We start from the raw sequence: 25,426 nt of genomic DNA, 5'->3' as shown, positions 1-25,426 counted from the left end.
AAAGATTTTGGCTTGGCTAAATATCCTTCGTTAAGGGTTCAGACAATGACTTTTTGCTTCCTCCAGCTGCCTGACCCCCTGGAAAGACTTTTATTTTCTAGTTCTCCACAGAGCAGGGGGTGCATCCTGTGTTGGATGAGCTGTCCTCAGTATGTAGCACTGAGCATAACAAGTGAATGACTGATATACCGTAAGTGGTAAGAGACAAGCCCAGACAGGGTAAGGCTGTGTGCACACGTTGCGTTTTTTTTGCGTTTTTTCGCTATAAAAACGCATAAAAAAACGCATACATATGCATCCCATCATTTAGAATGCATTCCGCAATTCTTGTGCATATGTTGCGTTTTTTTTCCGCGAAAAATACGCATAGCTGTAAAAAACGCAGCATGTTCATTATTTTGTGGATTTTTTGCGTTTTTTCCACTATATTAGCATTTGGAACCTCTCGAAAAATCTGCAAAAAAAAAACGCATGCGGATTTCTTGCAGAAAATGTCCGGTTTTGTTCAGGAAATTTCTACAAGAAATCCTGACTTGTGCACATACCCTAAAAGTTCAGCCAAGTTCCTACTCTGTGCTGACGTCCTGTGTCTTGGTAGAAGCCCCCCGGGGAACAGCATGAGGCTTATGAGGACAGCCCCCCAATTCCTGTAATCTGTCCTGCTTGTTTGTAACTGTAGACGGATGAATCTTTACAACAGGCAGCAGCTCCGATGGGAGACACTTGGCAGTCAGAAATATTAGGCAATTTTTCAACTTAAAAAAAAAAAAACTTTTGGTAAAATTATATTGTGCTTTTGTTCATGGCTCCATTGACAACCTAATAACTATAAGTTTGTAAAATGGACAGAGAGCCGTCATCAAGAAAATTACTGGGGTACGTTGTAGCTGGAACCTATGTCGGCCAGGAATTGAAAAGTTTTCTGAGCCCAAATTATTGAGTTTGCTTCTGTAATAAATTTACTCCAGGGCTACTGTAGGTTCCAGATCCTTGTATGAAATCCCAATATTTCGGGTTTTGCCACCTGTACGAGCCCCAATGAACGCTAGATCATAATACCTCTGGGTACGGAGGGAGCAGATTACATGTCACATACACCATCACATCATAGCAGATCGTGCCGGGGTTTCACCCGAGGAGATTGTAAGGAGATAATTGGGAATTTATTGTTTCTAGCAGAACTCCTTACTCTGGACCCTCACGGCTTCTGGAAGATGATCATTTCTTCCATCTCGGTGGCTCTTAACTTCCCGCGAGTTCTTCTTTGTCTTCCGTCTACCAGCAAGCCAATTATGTTGTTGTTTTGTGCCCATTATAACTGGCGCTGTGCCTTTCCCCGGAAGCGTCCTTGTAGGTTATGACTTAACTATTTAGTAGCCGCTCGCATTACTTGCAGCACGCTTCCTCTGTCTACAGAACAGGGCACACCGCTTTCCAGCGTGACATTACTGGAGCCGTCGTGGCCTCTGCCGGTGACGATGCCCTGAATGCGGCAGCGAATTTGTTTTGTAGCTTGGCAAGAAACCTAATGAGCTGGTATAGAGGGATTGTCTCACACATGCTACACATTGTAGTGGCTTACACAAGTTATTAACTATTTAGAGGTGATGGCATCCATTATTCTAAGGACTGGTAATTACTTACAGATTGCTGGCGATCTGACCAATCAGCAGAGTGGAGCACTTTTATTCCCTAATGCCCGACCACCACTCGATTTACTACCCTTGTGGCTGCTGAGCGCTGGGCTTGGCTTTTTCCAGCGTGGTGTGGCGTTTGGGCATGTGCGCTTACTGTCGCCACACTGAACACAGTTGTGGGATATATTTTCTAGACATGTTTCCTTATTCCTTGTTGTTTGGCCTGCTTTCAATCAATATTTCCTGCTTTGTTGCAGTTTGACTCCTTTTAAAGACAACCTGTCACTTGCCGTAGTTTGTTGTGGTTTTTTTTGCTTTTTCCTCTGGTGTAAATGACGCTGTTCTCCTGAATTCAACACTGATTTTATTTTGATCCTGTGCCTCCATTCCGGAAGTATGGATTCTTTATTCCCTATATAGAAATCTAGTCTTTTTTGCTAAGCGGGCGTGGTCCTCAACTGTTCTTCATGGGAGTGGGCCTCAACTGTTCTTCATGGGAGTGGGCCTCAACCGTTTGCCGTGGGCACGGGCCTCAACCGTTTGCCGTGGGCACGGGCCTCAACCGTTTGCCGTGGGCACGGGCCTCAACCGTTTGCCGTGGGCACGGGCCTCAACCGTTTGCCGTGGGCACGGGCCTCAACCGTTTGCCGTGGGCACGGGCCTCAACCGTTTGCCGTGGGCACGGGCCTCAACCGTTTGCCGTGGGCACGGGCCTCAACCGTTTGCCGTGGGCACGGGCCTCAACCGTTTGCCGTGGGCACGGGCCTCAACCGTTTGCCGTGGGCACGGGCCTCAACCGTTTGCCGTGGGCACGGGCCTCAACCGTTTGCCGTGGGCACGGGCCTCAACCGTTTGCCGTGGGCACGGGCCTCAACCGTTTGCCGTGGGCACGGGCCTCAACCGTTTGCCGTGGGCACGGGCCTCAACCGTTTGCCGTGGGCACGGGCCTCAACCGTTTGCCGTGGGCACGGGCCTCAACCGTTTGCCGTGGGCACGGGCCTCAACCGTTTGCCGTGGGCACGGGCCTCAACCGTTTGCCGTGGGCACGGGCCTCAACCGTTATTACTATGCTGGGCAACTATATTAATATGCTGGGAAGATAGGGCCATATCTCGGGAACGGAAAGGCACAGGAAGAAAAGAAAAACATCGCCGGATTCAGGAGAGCAGCAGCATTTACACCAAATTAAAAATAAATAAATAAATAAATACATATTTATAACAAGTTGTGATTCATGTAGAAAAGAGTAAAACTAGAAATTAGGTCACCGCGCTACCTACCTCCTAGGTGATATATGTATCTGTAAAAGACTGCAAAGTACCCACAGAGGGGTTAAAATGAAGCACTTACCAGATGGTTAAAGTGCCAAAGGACTTGGGCTGCGGGCGTTGGGTGGAGCGTTGAAGAAGTGGAGGCAGTTGCTCCTCCGTATATCCCAGGTGAGGGGGTCCGGACGGTAGCGTGAGGTGGCAAGCGCTACCGTCCGGACCCCCTCACCTGGGATATACGGAGGAGCAACTGCCTCCACTTCTTCAACGCTCCACCCAACGCCCGCAGCCCAAGTCCTTTGGCACTTTAACCATCTGGTAAGTGCTTCATTTTAACCCCTCTGTGGGTACTTTGCAGTCTTTTACAGATACATATATCACCTAGGAGGTAGGTAGCGCGGTGACCTAATTTCTAATTTTACTCTTTTCTGCATATACGACAGGCTGGGCGCAGTAGCCGTCTAGGCACCAGCAGCTTCCCCCACTCCTATATCTAACAACATTTGGAGCGCCGGTGTACTTATTATTTTATTTATTCAAGTTGTGATTCATTTTGTAGACATCTTTCAAAACTGTCTATTTAAAAAGTATCTAAGACACATAATAAATGTGGTGCTTGTAGCCTAGTAGAGCGCCCCCATCGTCTCCATGAAGGTGCCTACGTCTCTGCCCCCTGGCATTCGATGTACTTGGTGCACTGAAGTCCTGGCAGTCGGCGCTCGTACGTCTCGCAGATTACAGACTTGTCTTTATCAGGAATCTTTATATTCTCGGCTATATCAACAAATGATCTGTTATCTAAGAAGAGCTGACGTTCTCCCTGTCGCTGACTGAGAATGATCCGTGTTTGCGTTTTTTGTTTTTTTTTGCCTATTTGAAGACAGAGAAGGTGAGTGAGAGCGATCACATCCGTCACACTTCGTTTAGAAGATAATTTGTTGCTTCGTCTTCACGTTTAAAGACATCATCCTCCTCGTTTATAGGAGACGGTCTGATTAATCCCAGGAACTGATGATTGTTTGTCACATTCCCTCGAGACCTGATTACTCCGCTCCCGAGGATTTAGGATGACGCCCGGACAACATCCTTGTCTAAATCGATATTACTTATTAATGTTTTTATAAATTGTCATCAAAGTAATAAATATCCACCTTCAAAGTCATCAAAAACTAAAAACATTGCTAAAATTTAATGCGAAAAGTAAGTACTTCTGGGGTACAGACGATGGCCGCTTGGGGTGCATGGTGCATTTTTTTTTTTGCAGATCCTGAGTGATTACTCCAATTAAAACCTCACTTTCAGGCCAAGTTCACTTGTTCAGTATTTGGTCATTTTTCACTGTGGTGTAATGTATGTCGCCCTTTGCTTTCTTGTAGGTGGACATTGCCAAGTGTCACTATTTGGTTGATTTAGATACGGCAACTAAGACGGCACGGGAGCCAAGGTACTCCGCAAAGGAGGAATGGACGGTTATAGCTTACAAGCCTTTCCTGGATGCTTCAAGGTAAGAATGACAGGGATCAGCCACCATGCCAGAGGCAGCAAACACTAGAATAGTCGTGGCCCTTTACTTTAGCTCTTATGGTCAAAAATTTGCAAAATTTGTCGCATGTGGCACCTGCTCAAAGGATTGCAACTTTTTCTTTTTATCCCCAGCACTGACACTATTCTAAAAAGCAAAAGGGCCACCACGTAACACACGTACTACAATGTGGCGCTTATCTAAAAAGTGGGTGTGAGGGTTAGCAATGGGGCACCACACAACACATGTACTACAATGTGGCGCTGATCTAAAAAGTGGGTGTGAGGGTTAGCAAAGGGGCACCGTGCAACACACGTACTACAATGTGGCGCTGATCTAAAAAGTGGGTGTGAGGGTTCGCAAAGGGCCACCACGTAACACATGTACTACAATGTGGCGCTTATCTAAAAAGTGGGTGTGAGGGTTAGCAAAGGGCCACCACGTAACACACGTACTACAATGTGGCCCTTATCTAAAAAGTGGGTGTGAGGGTTAGCTTAGTATGCCTACGTCAGACCCTGCCAGCGACGCACCACAAAGCCGAGTGCCATCTCCGCCAGTCCTATAGAGAATGAATGGCGCGGTGGCGCACGTCTCCAATCTGGCGATAACTTTTAATAATGGTATTAATCCCTTTATTGCAATGCTGCCAATGAAGTCTCCAACTAATCCTGCAAGAAAAACGATCCTTCATACGGCTACAGAAAAATGACAAGTAGTGACTTTCTCCCGGTGTGGGTTTTATCGTGGCATCACACAAGATATTTATAGGGCTGAACGCTTCTGTGGTCCCCAAATCTGTTCTCTCCTTTAAGGGCACCTTACCTTATCTGGCGAGGAGAGTTATCATGCCTTACTGTCACCCGAGCCCTATCTATCCCCCTTAAGGACATCATTAAAAGCAAACCCGTCCCCTCCTCCCTCCATCATACACTTTTTTTTTTTTCTGTCTTCACTTGCGTCATTAGCAGCCCCTCAGGTGCGGAGGATGGGAGTCACAGTCCCAAGGTTAGGACATTATCATTACAGACATGCGTCCCAACACTTAGTCGGCTCCGCGTTTCCCTCCGGATATCAGACGCTGGGGTTGGTTGTGGTTTTTGCTTTCTAGTCCCAAGGGCTCATGGAAAAAAAATCTTGGCTCAGCCATACGGGCATTGTTCTGCTGCCATTTGTCAGGTTAAGTCGTACAGCATTGACGTCAAAGCCAACGTCTCCTCTTAGGCTGGGCTGCGGGCGGCTGCGAGGATTCCATCAGTCCCCCTGCCTCCATCCATACGGCCGCGTGCAGCGCTAACTAGCCGGATTCATTCATCTTCTCTGCCTTGCTGCAGCCCAGGGCTTTCATTACTACAATAGAGGGGGAAAAAAAGGTTTATGACCAGAACAATTTGAACCATGTATTTTGATGCCCCCACTGTGCGCAGCCATGACTTGTACATTTGTATCTGGATTTAATGATTTTGAAGCTTTGTGTAGCCCTCTGTAATGAAATCGCATCACATGCAGCAGGAGCCAACGATTATATATATATATATATATATATATATATATATATATATATATATATATATATATATATATATATATATATACGCACACACCTAGGGATTAGCTACACTGCTCAATACTGCTCTATAATATCCTCCATGCTGCCGCTTTCTAGTAAGTGTTTTCTTCCAGTGTTGGATTCACATCTACACTGATCAGTACTGCTCTATAATGTCCTCCATGCTGCCGCTTTCTAGTAAGTATTTTCTTATCCCTGAGCTGGATTCACATTTACACTGCTCAGTACTGCTCTATAATATCCTCCATGTTGCCGCTTTCTAGTAAGTGTTTTCTTATCTCAGTGTTGGATTCACATCTACACTGCTCAGTACTGCTCTATAATATCCTCCATGCTGCCGCTTTCTAATAAGTGTTTATCTCAGTGTTGGATTCACATCTATTGTGCAGCACGGTGGCTCAGTGGTTAGCACTGCAGCCTTGCAGCGCTGGGATCCTGAGTTCAAATCTCACCTCCAAAGACATACTGACAGGGAATTTAGATTGTGAGCCCCCATTGGGGACAGTGATAGTGTCTGTAAAGCACTGCGGTATAAGATAGCGCTATATAAGCAAAGCATAATAATAATAATGATGCACTCCTGAGTACTGCTATATAATGTCCTCTATGCTGCTGCTTTTTAGTAAGTGTTGGATTTACATCTACACTGCTCCGTACTGCTGTATAATGTCCTCCCTGCTTCTGCTTTCTAGTAAATGTTTCTTATCCCAGTGTTGGCTTGACATCTACACTGCTCAGTACTGCTTTATAATGTCCTCCATGCTGCTGCTTTCTAGTGTTTCTTATCCCAGTGTTTGATTCACATCTACACTGTTTAGTACTGTTGTGTAATGTCATCCATGCTGCTGCTTTCTAGTAAGTGTTTCTTATCTCAATGATGGTTTCGCATCTACACTGTTCAGTACTGCTGTATAATGTCCTCCATGCTTCTGCTTTCTAGTAAATGTTTCTTATCCCAGTGTTGGATTGACATCTACACTACTCAGTACTGCTTTATAATATCCCCCATGCTGCTGCTTTCTAGTAAGTGTTTCTTATCCCAGTGTTTGATTCACATCTACACTGCTTTTTACTGCTGTATATAGTCATCCATGATGCTGTTTTCTAGTGTTTATTATCCCAGTGTTTGATTCACATCTACACTGTTTAGTACTGCTGTATAGTGTCCTCCATGCTGCTGCTTTTGAAAGCATGCTACATAGAGTCAAGAGCAGGAATCCCTCAGGTCTGTGTGTGCCATGTATGAGACATCATTGCAGCTATTCTCCACCCACTAGCTCAGAGACAACTGAAATTTGGCGAAAGACCCTATAGAGGGAAAAATGTAGGCTACAAAATGACAGGTATGCTTTAAAGATTATTAGTTGTTCTAATTCTTTTTTTTTTTTTATATATATATAAATCAATAGTACTCATGAAAATAAGAAATATTGTGATAGATCTTATCAGAGAAATCCACTTCCTTTTTTCCTCCTGAACTGATCTTTCATGTCATAGGTAAAATCTGTAGTCAGTGTAGATACTTTTTTTTTTTCATTAATGAGATCGGAAATGATAGTTGGTTCTTTCAGAATTCAATGGAGGGGAAGGAGCTAGAGGTAGGAATAACAGTTACACTTCTCCATAGAACTTCATGAGCACCAACTGTCATCTCCTATCTCAGTAATGGGAAAAATCTATATTCAGTGAAGACACATTTCACCTGTGAATTGATAATGTAAAATAATCGCTTCCAGTCATTAGGCAGCGCAGGTAGCTGTGAGTCTCCTCACTATACAGTGAGCGCGGCACATTGATTGACAGCAGCTTGCAGTACATGCACGCTCAGCCGAAACTTAATCGTCAACAGCGAGCCGAGCAGTAACGAGAAGTTGGCAAGCTTCCCCAGGTAGCAGGTGATTAGCGAGCCTGGTGCTCACCTCCCCAGCTGGCACTGTCAGGGCACACACCGCTGCTAATAGGATTGTGCTGTAGACTGCGCCGGGCCGGTCAAAACACAAACCAGCAGATATTAATATGTGAAAATGGGATTAGCTCACATTGATTGCGGTTAATGAGCACAGCTGTGCCAGCTGGTGCTGTATTAAGTGACTTCTACGATACTTCTGCTGGTTTTTTTAGTATTAAAAGGAACCTATCGGGACCCTTTTACTACAGAAATCAGTAGCACAACAATAAAAATGATACCTCACTTCATGTAATCCGATGTGCAATCCCCAAGGAACTGTAAAACCACATGAAAATTTAGTTTAAACTTGATGAGGCTGATGTACTTACCTTGAAAATCCACATCGGGTTGACTGTGTCAGCCTGATATTAAGGTAATCATTTTATGACTCCCAACTAAAGACTGATGAGAGAGGTCGAGAGTCCATGTGTATTGAGTCTTTGCCCACCCTACCAAACAGCTGCAGCTTGTTCCGAGCAGTGCGAGATTGCAGGGAGGAGGGACACTGAGGACCTGTCACTCAGGTTCAGTGGGCGGAGATGGTTTGAATGTTTCACAAAGCCATTTTAATATGGATTTGCAAAGTAAATACACCAGCCTTATCTGGTCCAACAGATTTAGAAGAGAGAGATATATAATGAATGCAGTTTGTATTGTGAAATCTCGTCACCAGTAACTATTTAATGAGCCTGCAACATGGCTGGGGATATTAGGATTTGGCTGGTCTTACCCCACTGTGCAGTGGTGAAGGGCAAGTACCCCAAAACAGCGGCGCTTGGATGGGTGTGTGACTTGGCTTGCATCGCTGTGTCCTCTAGGTGGCACTAGTGAGTGAGTATTCTTTCCTCCTGGATCTGGTTTGCATGGAGTCCATAGATGAAACCCACCCAGATTGCAACCCAGGACCCCTAGCGCTGCAAGTACAGATCCTGCGTGCAGTGACGGCGATGTTTTATATTAAACCTCCAATCGTCCTACAATTGCCTTTTGTTGCTCACACTGATAACTTTAGGCCATCGCCCCCCCCCCCCCCCCCCAACAAGTAGACACGTCTGCCCGTGGCCGGCAAGTTCAGTCAGCCATCGAGAGCCGCTATCAGGGAAAATCGAGCCGTAAAAAGTGTCTGAAGTGCGTCCCACGGCGGTGCGGCCGAGTCATTAAGAGCACTTTAGCTCCGCTTTGATGATGACTTATATCGTGTCTGCTCGATGCTGAGGGATTACTGTCAATAAACTCAAAAGTTTAACACTTGGATATTGAACCAACGCCGCTCCCTGGAGACCCCTCCAACGTAGATTAATCCAGGACAACTTTGCTTCACATTTTTCGTAGCCACAAGTCTACTTAACGGCTTCTACCCAGAAAAGTTCAATAATTCCTTTATTTGGGTTTTTTTTCTGCTTATTTTGGATGCAAATCCCAGAAATGTATAGAAATAATAACCCGTCCTGATCTGGACCGTTATTCCATCATTCTGTCATGGGTTTTGTTGTCATAGAGGGGGAAGAAGACCACAGTGTCTGATTCCCCTACTCCTTCACTGATTAGAAGCACTTCACCTTCATATTAAACAGTGCAGGTTTCTGTTGGCAATGCAGGGGTTAATATGTTCAGTTTAGAGTCTCTGTAGCTTTCCTGCTTGGATGATCTCAGCTGTTCAGTGTTGGCCGCTCCTCTCTCCTATATATATACAGTACTGGCCTCTAATAATCTGGATTGCCAGTCAATATGGCTCTTTTATACTCCCCATTTCCTTTTCACTCAGGAATAGTTTTGAGCAGTTTTCTTATCAGAGGCAGGATTATACTTGTACACCTCTATATACAGTAGATAACACAGGATCCACCATTTACAATAGGTGATGTCACAGCTCACCTCCTCCTCCTGTATAATGACGGATAACACCTCTATATACAGTAGATAACACAGGATCCACCATCCACAATAGGTGATGTCACAGATCACCTCCTCCTCCTGTACAATGACTGATTACACCTCTATATACAGTAGATAACACAGGATCCACCATTCACAATAGGTGATGTCACAGCTCACCTCCTCCTCCTGTACAATGACTGATAACCTCTATATACAGTAGATAACACAGGATCCACCATTCACAATAGGTGATGTCACAGCTCACCTCCTCCTCCTGTACATTGACCTTTGCACATGCGCATAAAATATAGGGTGTTTCTTCATTGCTGATAATATCTAATATTTACAAAATATTGTGATATGGAAAAAAAATTGTGTTAAACACGTGAATGTTATTTTCTGATGACACATTCCCTTTATTAGATCTTATTGTTAAATGAGTAAAATTGAAAAGTGCTTGTAGAAACAGGCAACGTATGATTTTAGAATTCTGTATTGTCCAACTCATTACCTTGGTTACTGGTCACCACTGCAGTCTGTCAGCAGCGGCCGGTCTCCTAGTCAAGGAGCACCGTGATTACAAGCTCTTTATTTTAGAACTTTTAAGCGCTGGTCTGTAGCCGGCCGGGTTACTAGATTTGGCCATCTTCAGTGTTGACAGGACGGTCTGCCAGATCACTGAGAGGTCAGATTACAGCTGTCCATTGAAGTCTGTGGGGAGAAGCATTAAGGCAGAGTGACACAATGCAGATGGTGCTGTTATTTCATAGTAAGAGTTTTAATCCATCCTGCTACAAATTAACTGCTAGAGCATTGTTGGATTAGACTGGAGACAGAGGCAACATGAGAGTAGGGACAGAAAAAGACAGTCTGTGCTGCTGCTTTCTAGTCAGTGTTTTCTCTCACGCCAATGCTGGATTAACAGCCACGGTGCTCAGTACTGCTGTATAATCTCCTCCATGCTGCTACTTCTGACCATGTGATACCTGGAAACTGAAGACCAGGAGTCCTTCATGTCTGTGTGTTGGGACCTTAGTCGCATTCTCATCTCTGAAGCTCATCTGCCACGTACACAGCCCCCTGAAAAAAAAGGACCTGTCTTTCTCATTTCAGCCCTCTAAAAGGGATCTGTCCGCTCCTCTGACAAGTCTGCGTTTGCAGCCACTTGCAATTCCCATAATATGAAATGTTCTAAGAACTCTGCCTTGTATCTGTAATGCTGCCTCAGTGCAGTATCGTGCCACCTTCACCAGGGGGTGCTGGCGAGGGAAGAAGTTTGCACTCACAGCGTAACACCACTGTGCGGCAGCGCAGGTGCCACTAGGTGGCAAGAGAGTGGTCAGACAAGCCGGGTCAGGAAGGGACAGGAAACGCAGTACCGGAGGAAACAGCAATACACGTGGTCAGATACAAGCTAAAGAAGTCGGAGCCAGTCGGGAGCAGAGGTGCCAGAGTCGTGAGACAGTAAAACAGGTCAGAAGACAACCTGGGTCAGATACCAAGGTCACAGCACGGGGAGCACACACACCAAGACGAGTGGGGAAGCAGGAATGGGACGGCAGGGGAACGGAGTTAAAGAGCAGAGGACAAAACAGGGTGTAAAGGGGTCAGTCGCTCGAGCTGGGAGAGGAACTATAGCTGACACTACCTGCAAGCACCCGTGGACTGAAATAGCCAAACAGATCCCAAAACGAGGCAAAGAAGGTTAACCCCGCATGACCATACCGGAGAGAGAATAGCAAGAAACAAACCCCGGCCTGGATCATGACAGTATCGTTCCTCTGTTGTACCGCCAGGTAATGTATTGGACATGAAGGCCGCAGTGCACAGTAATGGTGGCCGAATCCTCCCATTTCTTACCTGTACGGGCCAACCATCTTCCCAACAGATGGGGTTGGGAAAGTGAAGTTTTGGGGAAGTTGGAAGTGTCTAACCACGGTTCTCTCTGCTCTCCCCATTGGGACACGTGTTCAGGCTTGAACGTGTATGATCGGGGGGGGGGGGGGTTGGGAGTCCGGAGAGAGAACACTCGGCCCACTGCTATATGAGGGTCTTGGGTCCTTTTGGTGTTTTGTCTTCATTCCTTTTTGACAAAAGTAATGGTGACCTCCAATTGTGATTATTTAAAATCCTGATTTACCAAGAGGCTCAATAGAGGGACGGTACAATGTAAAATAAAAATAAAAAAATGCACCCATAATATGGCATCCAAACCGCACGCCTACCATACGGTATGGTGACGTCTTTGGAAGCCCTAATAATGCAGTTCGGCTCTGATGCCGTCAGTAAGGTTTTCTCTGATCGGCGAGTAGAGCGCGCAGGCATTGGAGGTTTTGTACATTGACATCAGTCAGCGGTATACTAATATATATGGTGTGTGTTACTCATCGCCCCTTCAGCATTAAACCATAAGACACACGTCTGCAGACGGCCCATGCTTCATTAATCACTTGTCACAGTCGGGCTCCCTCCCAGGCTTTGTGCTGCAGCACCACACGATGCCGCTGTGTTCTCTGGCCTCTGCAGGCAGCTGTGCTCCCTAATCCCTTCTGACGCACTTGCTTACGTACACTAGTTCCATAGAGGAGACAACTCTTACTCTAGGCTGCTCTCAGCAGAAAAAAAAGCCATCCTGACATCTGACAGATTTAACCTCTAGTTTTGCTCTGTTGCTGGAATTTTGCATTAATTTCCAAAAGTTACCTCCTCTTCCAAGCATTACTTTACGCCACTTTAGGGACTGATGCACTGCAAATTTTACACAGCAGCAAAATTCTTACCAAATTGTACATTAATTTTTGGGTGGCTAAGAAATGTTGCCTATTTCATCCTCCTCTCCGGCATTGTCAAAAGGCAACAAAAAGCCATCAGTTACTGCAGATTTAAAATCCGGGTCCGTTTTTGGTTTTGGATGAGATTCTGGAAAAATCCCATCCTGGGACTCTGATACTACGCAGTCTCCGCACTCCATTCCGAGGCAGTAAATCTGATCAGTCTTGTGGCATATACCCTTAAATATAGCTGCGGAGCATTCATTAAAGGGTCAATACCAAGTTTGTAAGTTATGATTGAAGTGGAGATCGAGCTCACAAACTGCAGCTCCAGAAATTACATGAGACTGCAGAAGTGACCTGAGGTAACTCCTGTAGCCCAATGGAGATAGAGCTCACAAACCACAGTTCCAACAGTTGTGTGTGTGAGACTGCAGAAGGGACCCCAGGTATCTCCAGTTGACTCTTGGAGATCGAGCTCACAGGCCACAGCTCCAGGAATTATCTGAGACTGCAGATGTGAGCTGAGGTACCTCCGATAGCTCCATGGGGATTGAGCTCGCGAACTGCAGCTCCAGAAATTGTATGAGACAGCAGAAGGGACCTATCGTGCCTCCGATAGTCGTGGAGATCGAGCTCACAAACCACAGTTCCAGCATTTCTGTATGAGATTGCAGAAGGGGACTCTATGTATCTCTTATAGCCCCTTAAAGATCGAGCTCACAGGCCACAGCTTCAGAATTTGTATAAGACTACAGAAGTGACCTGAGTTACCGTAACTCCATTAGTCCCATGGAGATCGAGCTCATGAACAGCAGCTCCAGAAATTGTATGAGATTGCAGAAGGGGACTCTATGTATCTCCTATAGCCACATGAAGATCGAGTTCACAAACCACAGCTCCAACAGTTGTGTATGAGACTGCCGTAGGGACCCGAGGTATCTCCAGTTGACCCATGGAGATCGAGCTCACAGGCCACAGCTCCAGAAATTGTATGAGACTGCAGAAGTGACCTGAGTTACCGTAACTCCAATAGTCCCATGGAGATTGAGCTCATGAACAGCAGCTCCAGAAATTGTATGAGATTGCAGAAGGGGACTCTATGTATTTCCTATAGCCCCATGAAGATCGAGCTCACAAACCACAGCTCCAGCAGTTGTTTTTGTGACTGCAGTAGGGACCCCAGGTATTTCCAATTGAGCCTGGAGATCGAGCTCACAGGCCACAGCTCCAGAAATTGTATGAGACAGCAGAAGGGAACTATGGTACCTCCGATAGCATCATGGAGATCAAGCTCACAAACCACAGTTTCAGCATTTGTGTATGAGATTTTAGATTGGAATCCTGGTATCTCCAATTGACCCATGGAGAACAAACTGCAACTGCAGAAATTTAGTGAGGCTGCAGAAAGGACCTAAGATATGTCACTTTCTCTGCTAGCCCCATGGAGAATGAATGGAGCTGTGTTGTGTATGCTTGACCTCCACCGCATCTGTTTTCAGGATCATTGGGGTTCCCAGTGGTCAGACCCCCAACGATCTGTAGCACAACAGAATACAGACTGCCATAAACGATGTCTGTATTCTGTCATAATCAGTTGTGTAAATACCTCTCGTTTGCACATTAGGGAACTGCTATTTATGCAGTCTCCTTATATAAAGTGTCTTCAAAATATAGCTTTAAGGTCCCGTTTTATTGCATTTTTTGTGTTTATTACATATTCACTTATTTTTTTATTCATTTTTTTTGCTTTTCTCATGCAATTAGAGCCGGGGTAAGAGACTTTAAATGTCATCTGTTGACTCAAAGCTGTGCAGTGTAGAAAAGGTTAATGACTGAGGCGATTCTGCAGGCACAGCGGCCCGACTTGATCCTCTGGGGGGGTTTTCATAGCGCTCCATTGACGTCAGGTCCTGTACGGTTGGAGATGAGCTCCTGATACTCGGAGATGGTAATTGAATTAGAGAGCAGCCACCTAATTACAGCGAGCAGACACTTCATTGTCAGGAACCATTTCATTACAGATAAGGCGAGAGCTCAGATTTCAGCAGATCATGGAGGGGACGGTTCTGCTCCCGGCTATGACACACTCTTCTCTTGCGTAATTGGTCTCATGAGACGCAACTACTCCAACCATCCCGGCTCCTTGGCAGAGCTGTAGACATTACCGGAGATATATCTGTCTTTCTTCGCCTTATCGCGGGGATGGTAGGAGGCGTTTCATGGAGCATTACCGGGATAATATAAGATTTATGACTTTTTACTGCTACTCATAGGCACAAAAAAATGCGGCAAAATTGGCTTGTGATCATGATCTACCCTACAATGTCCAAGGTCTCTGGCATGAAGAAACATCGTGGTGGCTCATCTGTAAAACTTAGCTTTACATTATGCAACTCTCTAATTTATAAGATTGTGTCGATCTTGAGCTCTGGGCACGGCTAGCTATTTTCCGGTTTGTGGCCAACCCCCTTGAAGAGACCATAACAGATAATGACCTCCAATGTCCAGGCCCGGCAGGTCCTCTTCCGGTTTGTGGCAAACCCCTTTGAGGAGGCCATAACAGATGACCTCCAATGTCCAGGCCCGGCAGGTCCTCTTCCGGTTATTGGCCAACCCTTTTGAGGAAGCCATAACAGATAAGCACAGATGTCTAGGCACGGTAGGTCCTCTACTGGTTTGTGTTTGACACTGTGAATCGGTACATAATTGGAGCCGTGTATTAAGCGAGCTGGCCGACTGCTGTTTGCAAAAGCTAAGTTAGTCCTCTTCTGTCACTGTTGATACATAAAGCAGGGGGCTGGCCGGCACAGTGCAGTGGTTCCTGTGCCATGAAAAGCCAAGAGCTGTGTGTGGAGACACGGGGAGTCGGCGGGCTCCCTGGTCCGCTAGCGGAAACCACATGAACCAGGGATCGTCATACCGAACGCCCCCTTTCCCTTTTAACATGGGCGTAACGCTACTCAGACAACATAGGGTAAGGGTAAAACAGTGTGGCAATGCTCTATTGAACCACAAAACAGGCACATAACACGTATAACAGTCCCAGCAAAATACCCCAAGATGGTGCACATAAGTCTCACCCTTCCGCTGACTCACTGGGATAATGGCAGCTATTACGTCAGAGCTCCCAAGGTCGGCTACCCCACCTGTGTCACGCATACAGATAGGAGACAAGCGTACAACAAGCGTAGGAAGATGACAGTCCATTCAGGTACGAGGGCCAGTTGACCGGAGGGTCACAACCTGGCTTCTCTGAACATTTCCATGGAGCCAGGAGGCAGGCAGGTCCCAATCCTGGCTTTCTCCAACTATATCCATGGTTCAGCGATGGTCAGTGGAGCAGATCTGTATTCTTCCAGCCAGGGCTGAAGTTCCCTAAGCTGGCATTCTGTAGAATGTCAAATCTGTGTCCCTCGTGGTGGAGCCATGATGTCTTGGCTGCAGTTATATAGAGTCCCTGGATGTTTGGATGTCTTGGCTAAATCTCTGGCTCTGTCTCTCTCCAGAGGCATGTAACCTCCTTTTTCAATTAAAAAAACTGTCCTTCATCCAGTATTCATAAATAAAAGGGGAAGAATGGAAATCTATTTGCATAGTTTTTCCTCCTCTAAAAAGTCAACAAACTATCTGGCCTAGACAATGCATAATTAGCATATCAGTAAACATCACTAGTCATCACAGATAACAGTACAATGTTAAATCAAATGTCAACTGACAAGTCAATATTACAGGCTTAAACAAGCATAAGTCTGATTTCTTGACCAACCAGAAAGAAACACTTAAATTCAAAAGTCAACATATAGATGACAGTCTCTTCTTTCTGGCTTGCTAAAAATAGTCGTCTGAATAAGATGCAATGCTGTGTCTCCACACTGTGTATGAAGGCAGGATGGCTAGCTGTTTCATTTTACTATCTAAAGTGGGGCAGCACGGTGGCTCAGTGATTAGCATTGTTGCATTGAGGTCCTGAATTAAAATCCCTCCAAGGACAACGTCTACAAGGAGTTTGTATGTTCTCCCGGTGTTTGCGTGGGTTTCCTCCCGGTTCTCCGGTTTCCTCCCACAATCCAAATACATACTGATAGGGAATGTAGACTGTGAGCCTCAATGGGGACAGAGATGACAACAGTTGAAAAGCGTTACGGAATATGATACATAAATAATAAAAAAAAAAAAAAAGACAGATGAGGGCTGGATTACATCTACTGAAATGAGTCGGCCAGGCCCCTTCACACACACGATCCATTATACTTTGTCAGCCAGTCCCCTTCTCTGCTTATATAACAACTGTGACAAGAAAAAGGGTCTGAATTAGTTATTAAAATGAGCGCTCAGCCAACCCCCTTTCAGACACCGCTCTGTAGGGGGCCATTACATAGAATTTCAGCACAACCTGTACCTTGTTGTGTGCCATTGACCTGCCATGTAAAAATTTGAATAATTTGGCCTTAAAGCTTTTTTTTTTTGTGATTTAGGCTGCCCTGTTCTGGTGCTCTGTCTGGTCCACCGTGGCAGATGGATTAAGGTGGACTTTTGCGGCCGGCCTCCAGGGTGTCTCTTGCACTTACGAGGGCTAGTGACTGGTTTTCATGTGACCCTATGATGTCAAGGGGCCTAGTGGGGTACAACAGGCATGCTCAACGCTGGATGTAGAAGTGAAGACTGCTCTGGTTCGTTCCTCCTTGGCAGCTGCACCAGGGTGGTCTTCACTTCTGCATCCAGCGAACAGCCGTTCTTTTTTTTCTCAACCCCACTGTTTGCTGATATTTCGTTTTTCATCACCGCTTGCCTCCTGGAGTATTCTTGTTCTGTTTGCGTTAACCTTCTCCTCGTCCTTTTTCAGGTCTTCCAAGCTGCTTCGAGCCTTTTTCATGCCATTTGTATCCAGTTGGCACACGACATACTCCAACTATACCATTCTGAAGGCCCGTCGGCCCAAGCAGATTAAGAAGAAGAACTTGGGATAAGGAAATTCTCAGTGGCACTGTGAGATCTCCTAACGTTCTCTTGTTCCAGCCATGGGACCTTTCATGGTGGATCTGTTTGGTCAATATGTTCGAGCCGTGTGGTTCCTGATTGTATAGAATGGTTATACAATCTGTTCTGTACGAAAAAGTTATACAAAGGTGTGAATTTTGGTACCTTCACCGAGACTTGTGAAGGCCGTCACCATTCCTGACTTCGATAGATATGTACATATGATAAAGGACAGATTTCATGTTGTGTCCATCATCTCATGTGTATATAAGCCTGACATCTGTCCATGGGGGTGGGAAGAAAGCTCTCAGATCTACCTGGACATGGATTCTTTTTTTTTTTGTGGTGTATCTGAAGAGTTCTTGCAATCTTCTGTGGAGCTTGGACAGCTCTTCTCGGGTTGGGATTGCTCCTTGTCTGGAAGATCCTCACCCACTGCCTCTGAAAACTCTAGATCATCTCATCCTAGGGGTATCCTCATTTACCATGGTCATTTCCATGGGAGACCGTTATGTATTTTTGGTCTGTGCAAGTTCTATGAAGAATGTATCGTCAGTGTTTAACGTCTAAAAGTGGATTAGTCCTTAAACTGGATTTGGTTTTACCATATCTCATCCCAACTTTGTGGAAATTGACGTCTGTGGATTTTCTGCTGATTTTAGTGTGGACTCGCTGTGGATCTGTTGCAGAAAATTTGTACATGCAAGGGAAATATTGAAAAAGATGCAGATTTTTTGCACATTCCACCCGATGCATCGCCAATTTCCACTTATGTAGAGTGCACGTTGTTCACCTAGCTAGCTCCTCTGAAAATTGCGAACCAAATCTCTGCACCGTACCTGGTCCTGGCTGCTCCCTCTGCTCCCCCATCCCTTCTTTTATACGTTAACTGAAAATGTTAGTCTGATTGCATCCTTAGAGATGGCAGCAGGAAGGTGAAGGTTGGACATGGCAGAGCAGGAAGGGGCAAAGCATTCAAGTTATTAGCGTGGGAGATCACTCAGGCTGCAGATAGGGAGGACAATGCGCTATGCTTCTCGAGATGTAGAAGGGTAAATCATGAGGAATGAAGCTGTGCTGAGAGCTAGTGCATGAGAGCTAGTGACGACTGTAGCATAGCTAATCACTCATTCTGCAACTAGGGAGGACAATGCGCTGCTTCTCGAGATGTAGAAGGGGAAATCATTTGAGGAATGAAGCTGTGCAGGAAGCTAGTGCATGAGAGCTAGTGCCGACTGCAACATACCCAATCACTCAGGCTGTAGCTAGGGGGGGGCAATGTGCTATGCTTCTTAAGATGTAGAAGGGGAAATCACTTGAGGAATGAAGCTGTGCAGAGAGCTAGTGCATGAGAGCTAGTGACGACTCCAACATACCTAATCACTCAGGCTGTAGCTAGGGGGGACAGTGCATTATGCTTCTCGAGATGTAGAAGGGGGGAAATCACTTGAGGAATGAAGCTGTGCTGAGAGTTAGTGACGACTGCAACATACCTGATCACTCAGGCTGTAGTCAGGGAGGACGGTGTGCTGCTTCTTAAGATGTAGAAGGGAAAATCACTTGAGGAATGAAGTTGTGCTGCGAGCTAGTGAAGACGACTTCATACCTTAACACGTGATCATTCAGGCTGTGTATAGGGAGGACAATTCTGGATGCTTTTTGAGATGTAGCAGTGGAAAATCATCTTGAGGAATGAAGCTGTGCTGAGCTAGTGCATGAGAGCTAGTGAACACACAAATCTTATATTCATGATGTATTACAGACAGGCACAAATGCAAATTAAAAAAAGTCAGAAACTAGGAGCAGATTGACAAATGCTAATGAAGAGATCTGAAATTGAGTAATGGAAGGAAGATTACAGACTGGAACTTAGTGCAACTTTTTTTCCAACATTTAATATGTAAAAAAATAGCCTTTTCCACGTGAAAATCGACAGTTGTTCTGTCACATTATTGTGTTGTGCACAATTAATGGACTACTCCATTGAAACCACTCATTATTTCTTATTATTTCTTGGCTGTAGTAGCAATAGTCCCAATTATTTATTTTGTGAGCATCAGAATTTGAGAGCTGAAAAAAACAAAAAACAAAAAAAATGTAAACGTTGGGTTAAAATAACACTCATATTTGAATTACAGATTTTTTTTTTTTTACATTTTTGTGAATGAACGTCTTTTGCTCTATATTTATCGATGGTCGGCATCTGCACGGATCCAGGATCTACTCCATGAACTGTTCCCAGGATGTGTAATGGTGATTGGACTTATAGTATCCCAAAATAATAAAATAAATGGGGATTTATGAAGACTGAAGACATTGGTTGTTATTCATGCAGACGGTGAGTGTTGCCCATCAGCATCCCAACTCCTACAGATCAGACCTAAACTGATCACCCATCTATTACATTTTGTTTTTAGTATGATGGCAAATGTATTGATGTGAGAAATGAGTATAACATTATTTTATGTGGTTGGGTCTCAAAAATGGAGTGATTTTCATGCAATACACTGTAGGCTCACTAACAAGACTCTCGCACTCATCATAAAAGACCTGTCGATTTCAGCGGAAGCAGTTGACCATCTAATGGGTACGTGTATGGGGACCTTCCGACTCCTCGATAGATGATGTCGGAGGACAGAAAGATCAGACATGCTGAATTACAAATCGAATCTTTCTGGTGCCCAACTTCATCTCCATACATTCTCTTTTGAGCCTCCTAAAACAAAAAACCGAGTGCGTATCTCGGCAGGGAATGAGTGGGGCAGCGGTTGAGCATGCGCACTAGCATGGGTGAAAGTTCCCCATTCTGCCGATCGGTGCAGGTCCCAGTGATCGGACCCTCACGATCAAGAAGTTATCATCAACTATCCTGTTCATAGGTGTTGACTTGTCTTCGCTGAACAAACCCTTTAAGTCCCAACTGGTTTGCACTGTGTAATGAACTGGAATTCTGACTTTGTGTTCTTGACTTGTATTTCTGTTAATACTGTATAATATACTGTACGTCGGCCATACACAACCAGATTCTGGTCTGATGAAGAAAAGGCAAGTTACTAACCTGATCTTATCTCGGAAACTTGAGTCACCCATTCAGCCATGACAAAAGTTGATGAAAATGGATGATTTTGGAAGAAATGTAACAACAATCTTTCTAGATGATCGTCACCATCCGGATATTTGGAATGTTTTCATCGAATTAAAGTTCTTCCATTCTTATGAACGATCTTTGGTCCACGAACGATCTTTGTTCCTTGGTGGACCTTCATCTTTCTCCTGGTTTCATCGAATACTTATGGTCTGGTTGGACATAGAATAAAATGTGTGGCTGCGTTGGCGAAACAAACGTTCACCAGGTAATCAGCCTTCTTCTGGTGGCCACACACTTTATACACGCCTGTTGATTGTTCCATCAAAGCCTTGCGCATTTTACTTGATATTGTTAAGTCCTGATCCACCAAGCAGCCATACATATTAGATGGCAATGAAAGAGCAACGAACGACCGTTCACTCGTAGAATTTTTTTTTACAGTATGAACAATCAGTTGGGTATCAATTACATTTTTTTAAGACCGAAAATTATGTCTTTCTTAAATTCCTCCTAAATCGTCCATTTTCATCAACTTTAAAATGTGAGTGGGCAAATTTGCTTGAAGTGCAAAGGTGCTTGGAAAACACAACTATCAACCGTGATCATTGAGGTTTCTTCCCATTCATGACCATCTTATCTACTGGGCGGAAGGACCAGAAACATTATCAAGGTGTTCAGTCAATCGTTCTTCTCATGTCTGTCTCTTTTCCTGTATTTTTTTTAATAAAGTTGCACTTCGATTCTGTGTGATCTGATTTTTTTTTTGCCAAAAATACTCTTGACTTATTTAGTAGCGGTACGTCAAAATCAACCAGACTAGTCTTGACTTTGCAGTTGCATGTCATGTTGGTGCCACATTTGTGGGTGGTTCTGTAAGTCAACATATTGACTTAAAGGCTTGAACATTGACTTACCAGGTGGCTACCATCTCGCTGGTGCCACCTTTGTAGGTGGTTCTCCTATAAGTTAGCGTATTGACTTCTTAAAGGCTTGAACATTGACTTAGCAGGTGGCTACCTTCTCACTGGTGCCACCTTTGTAGGTGGTTCTCATGTAAGTTAGTGTATTGACTTCTTAAAGGCTTGAACATTGACTTAGCAGGTGGCTACCATCTCACTGGTGCCACCTTTGTAGGTGGTTCTCCTGTAAGTCAATGTATTGACTTCTTTAAGGCTTGAACATTGACTTACCAGGTGGCTACCATCTCGCCGGTGCCCGTTATAGGTTTTCTCTCCTTCCAGGACACAGCTTATTTGCAAGAATAAGTCTAAATAGAAAGTACGGTAAGTGCAGATCACAGATTCCTAAGAGCCAAGTTACAGATGCACTGAACAGTTTGTTTGACTTCTGAAGATTCAGTAGGTTTTTTTTTTTGGAAGGCTTCATGAGGTCATTTCTCTGTCTCCTTAAAAATCCAGATGCCGCCTAGGTTTGTCTGCCGGGCCCGTAGATTTTGCATTGTTTTGTCTGTTGCTGGTTTTAATTTTAAACAGTGACTTGATAAATAATGTCAACACGGACAAAACTGCTAATTGTAATCAAACAAGCTTTCATTTTCTCCATCACAATGACTATTAGGAGCCACTACTGAGGATTGCAGCTTAAGGTACCTTCACATTAAGCGACGCTGCAGCGATAGCGACAACGATGCCGATCGCTGCAGCGTCGCTGTTTGATCGCTGGAGAGCTGTCACACAGACAGCGAAGGTGAGTATGTAGTGTTTGTTTTTTTACATTTTACACTGGTAACCAGGGTAAACATCGGGTTACTAAGTGCGGCCCTGCGCTTAGTAACCCGATGTTTACCCTGGTTACCAGTGTAAAACATCGCTGGTATCGTTGCTTTTGGTGTCAAACACGACGATACACGCCGGTCTGACGACCAAATAAAGTTCTGAACTTTGTTCAACGACCAGCGATATCACAGCAGGATCCAGATCGCTGCTGCGTGTCAAACTAAACGATATAGCTAGCCAGGACGCTGCATCGTCACGGATCGCTAGCGATATCGTTTAGTGTGAAGGTACCTTTAGTCTCACAATTACTTATTCACTGGATTGTCATTCGCACTACAATAGACAGATTGCTATGCAGGAAGACTGGAAATGCTGGAGTTCTCTACAGCAGACCTGGGCAAAGTGCAGCCTACGGGTCACATCCAGCCCTCTGATTGTTCCAGTTTGGCCCTCAACTGCCAAAGTGGTGAAAACAGAGGCCCCCAGGCAGCATCGTACCTGACCCGCGAACCGCCTGCTGTCCACATCCTCTGGACACATCGTCCACCAATCAGCCTGTGAGACAAGAGTCACGATGACGTCATGTCATTGCGTCAGCTGTGAACTGCGGAGAGTCAGCGCAGAGGCAGCGCCGGGAACGGGAGTATGTGTTGGGTCTTTTTCATGTGTATGGGATATTTGTATGTATATAGGGGGCTGTGTGGGGCTCATACTGTATATAGGAGGCTATATGGGGGATCATACTGTATATAGGTGTAACAACCCTGCCGGCATCACTGCATGGCCTTCCATTCCCCATCTGCCTGTTACATCAACTCACTCACCCAGTGCCATGCTGTGAGATCTGTCTGCTGCCGGCTCCATGCCATGTGCTTCATGGCGGCTTGCTCTGTGTACACTTCCTGGCTGTGTCCATAGGGGGGCGGCACCAGCCACTCCGGATTCTTATTGAGACTGTGTGCACCTCCCTTGGGTGTTCCTGGCCAATAGCCTTGAGACCTCTGATACTTAAGGCATCCTCACCCATTGGAGGATGCCTGAGCAAACTATTCCCCTCAGTTAGCATTTGCTACTGAGCTGCCAGGTCGTGTCTGTTTCCTGTCTCAGGGCTGCAATACTGCAGGCCTTCATCTGTGTTCTGTTTGTGTGTCCGTTCCTGTCTGAACTCTGGTCTATGTCCGTTCCTGTTCCTTCTTTGTCATTAGTCATTTCCCACTCTGCTGTGCGTACCTCCGCCTTATCTCTCTGCTCTGCTTGCCACTATCAGTGGTTCTGCATCTCTCTGCTCTGTTCTGCCACAACCTGTGGTTCTGTGCTTCTCAGCTTTCCTCGCCACAACCTGTGGTTCTGCACTCTTTTGCTCTTGGTGTTACCTCCTGCGGTTCTGGCTTTTGGTTCCGCCTCCAGCATCTCCGCTCTTGGTTCCGCCTCCAGCGTCTCCGCTCTTGGCTCCGCCTTCAGCATCTCCGCTCTTGGCTCCGCCTCCAGCGTCTCTGCTCGTGGCTTCGCCTCCAGCGTCTCCGCTCTTGGCTCCGCCTCCAGCGTCTCCGCTCTTGGCTCCGCCTCCTGCGGCTCTGTCCTTGACTCTGCCTTCTCTACTCTCTGCTCTGCCTTCTCTACTTTTTGCTCTGCCTTCTCCTTCTCTGCTCATAGCTCTGCCTTCTCCTTCTCTACTCTTAGCTCCACCTCCTGCTCTTACTCCGCCTCCTGTGATTCTGCTTTGCTTCCACTCTTGCTCTATCTTTTGCAACTTGCCGTACGGGTCTCTACCTGTTTCTTTATGTTCTCCAGTCTGAACAGGTTCTTACCTGTTTCCATACAACCATCTGAATACCAGTTCCTACCAGAGTATCTCCTGTCTGCCAGTGGCAGCCGTGCCCGCCTGTCTGCCTGAGTGCCAGCCGCGCCCGTCTGCCTGCCTGTATCTCCGTCAAGCCAGTCCGCCCGTCTGGGCCTCTGCCAAACCCGTCTGTCAGCCAGTGCCACAACCGTGCCTGCCTGCCTGTGTCTTGTCCCCGGTGGGATCAGCAACCACAGTCCGACTCCACCCTGGAGTGGTACCTGGTAGCTTCCTATTGCACAAGTCCTCACCATCAGAGGCTCCAGTGAACACCTAGGAAGCTACTTGGTTACGCCCCTTCCAGGGAAGTTCGGTCTGTGGTCCAGTGGGGCCACACCCCCAGGCACCCGCGCCAACCAGTCTTGGCGCGAGCGTTACAATAGGAGGCTATGTGGGGGATCATACTGTATGTAAGAGGTTATGTGTGGGATTATACTGTATGGTGCTATGTGGGGCCCATACTATACTGTATATAGGGGGCTTATGCTGTATGAGGCTATATGGGGGCTCATACTGTATATAGGAGGCGATGTGAGACTCATACTATATAGAGGGATCTCATGCTGTATATAGGAGGCTACGTTGAGCATATGCTGTACATTGGAGACTGGGGGCTCATACTGTATATATGGGGCTAGGTGGAACACATGCTGTACATTGGTGGCTACGTTGGGTACATGCTGTATATAAGAGGCTATGTTGAGCACATGCTGTACATTGGAGGCTATGTGGGGGCTCATACTGTATATAGGAGGCTATGTGGGGCTCAATGTATATAGGGGCTAGGTGAAGCACATGCTGTACATTGGAGACTGGGGGCTTATACTGTATATATGGGGCTAGGTGGGGCACATGCTGTACATTGGTGGCTATGTGGGGTACATGCTGTATATGAGGCTATGTTGAGCACATGCTGTACATTGGAGGCTATGTGGGGATCATACTGTATATAGGAGGCTATGTGTGTCTCGTACTGTATATAGGGGGCTAGGTGGGGCACGTGCTGTACATTGAAAGCTACGTGGGGTACTTGCTGTATATGAGGCTATGTTGAGCACATGCTGTACATTAGAGGCTATGTGGGGCTCACACTGTATATAGGAGGCTACGTGGGGGCTCTTTCAGTATATATGGTGCTGGGTGTGGGCTCATACGGTATATAGGGGGCTGTCAGCATACTGAATTCTA

The 25,426-nt window shown here is 45.7% G+C and overlaps 1 protein-coding gene across 2 annotated transcripts in view; it reads left to right on the top strand.

The window, feature by feature from the left end:
* Nucleotides 1-21,407, top strand: part of ALG9 (ALG9 alpha-1,2-mannosyltransferase) — a 67,581-nt gene extending 46,174 nt beyond the window's left edge. For both annotated transcript variants that reach the window (XM_077249765.1, XM_077249764.1), the window contains exons 14-15: nt 4,282-4,409; nt 17,441-21,407. In XM_077249765.1, coding sequence (XP_077105880.1) covers nt 4,282-4,409; nt 17,441-17,564 — 252 coding nt within the window. In that variant the 3' untranslated portion in view covers nt 17,565-21,407. The remainder of the gene's footprint in view (nt 1-4,281; nt 4,410-17,440) is intronic.
* Nucleotides 21,408-25,426: the final 4,019 nt, after the last annotated feature.

The sequence above is a fragment of the Ranitomeya variabilis genome, chromosome 4, assembly GCF_051348905.1.
Source record: "Ranitomeya variabilis isolate aRanVar5 chromosome 4, aRanVar5.hap1, whole genome shotgun sequence".
NCBI lineage: Eukaryota > Metazoa > Chordata > Amphibia > Anura > Dendrobatidae > Ranitomeya > Ranitomeya variabilis.
Note: the sequence above shows the minus strand (reverse complement) of the source record. Positions and strands in the feature narration are given on the sequence as shown.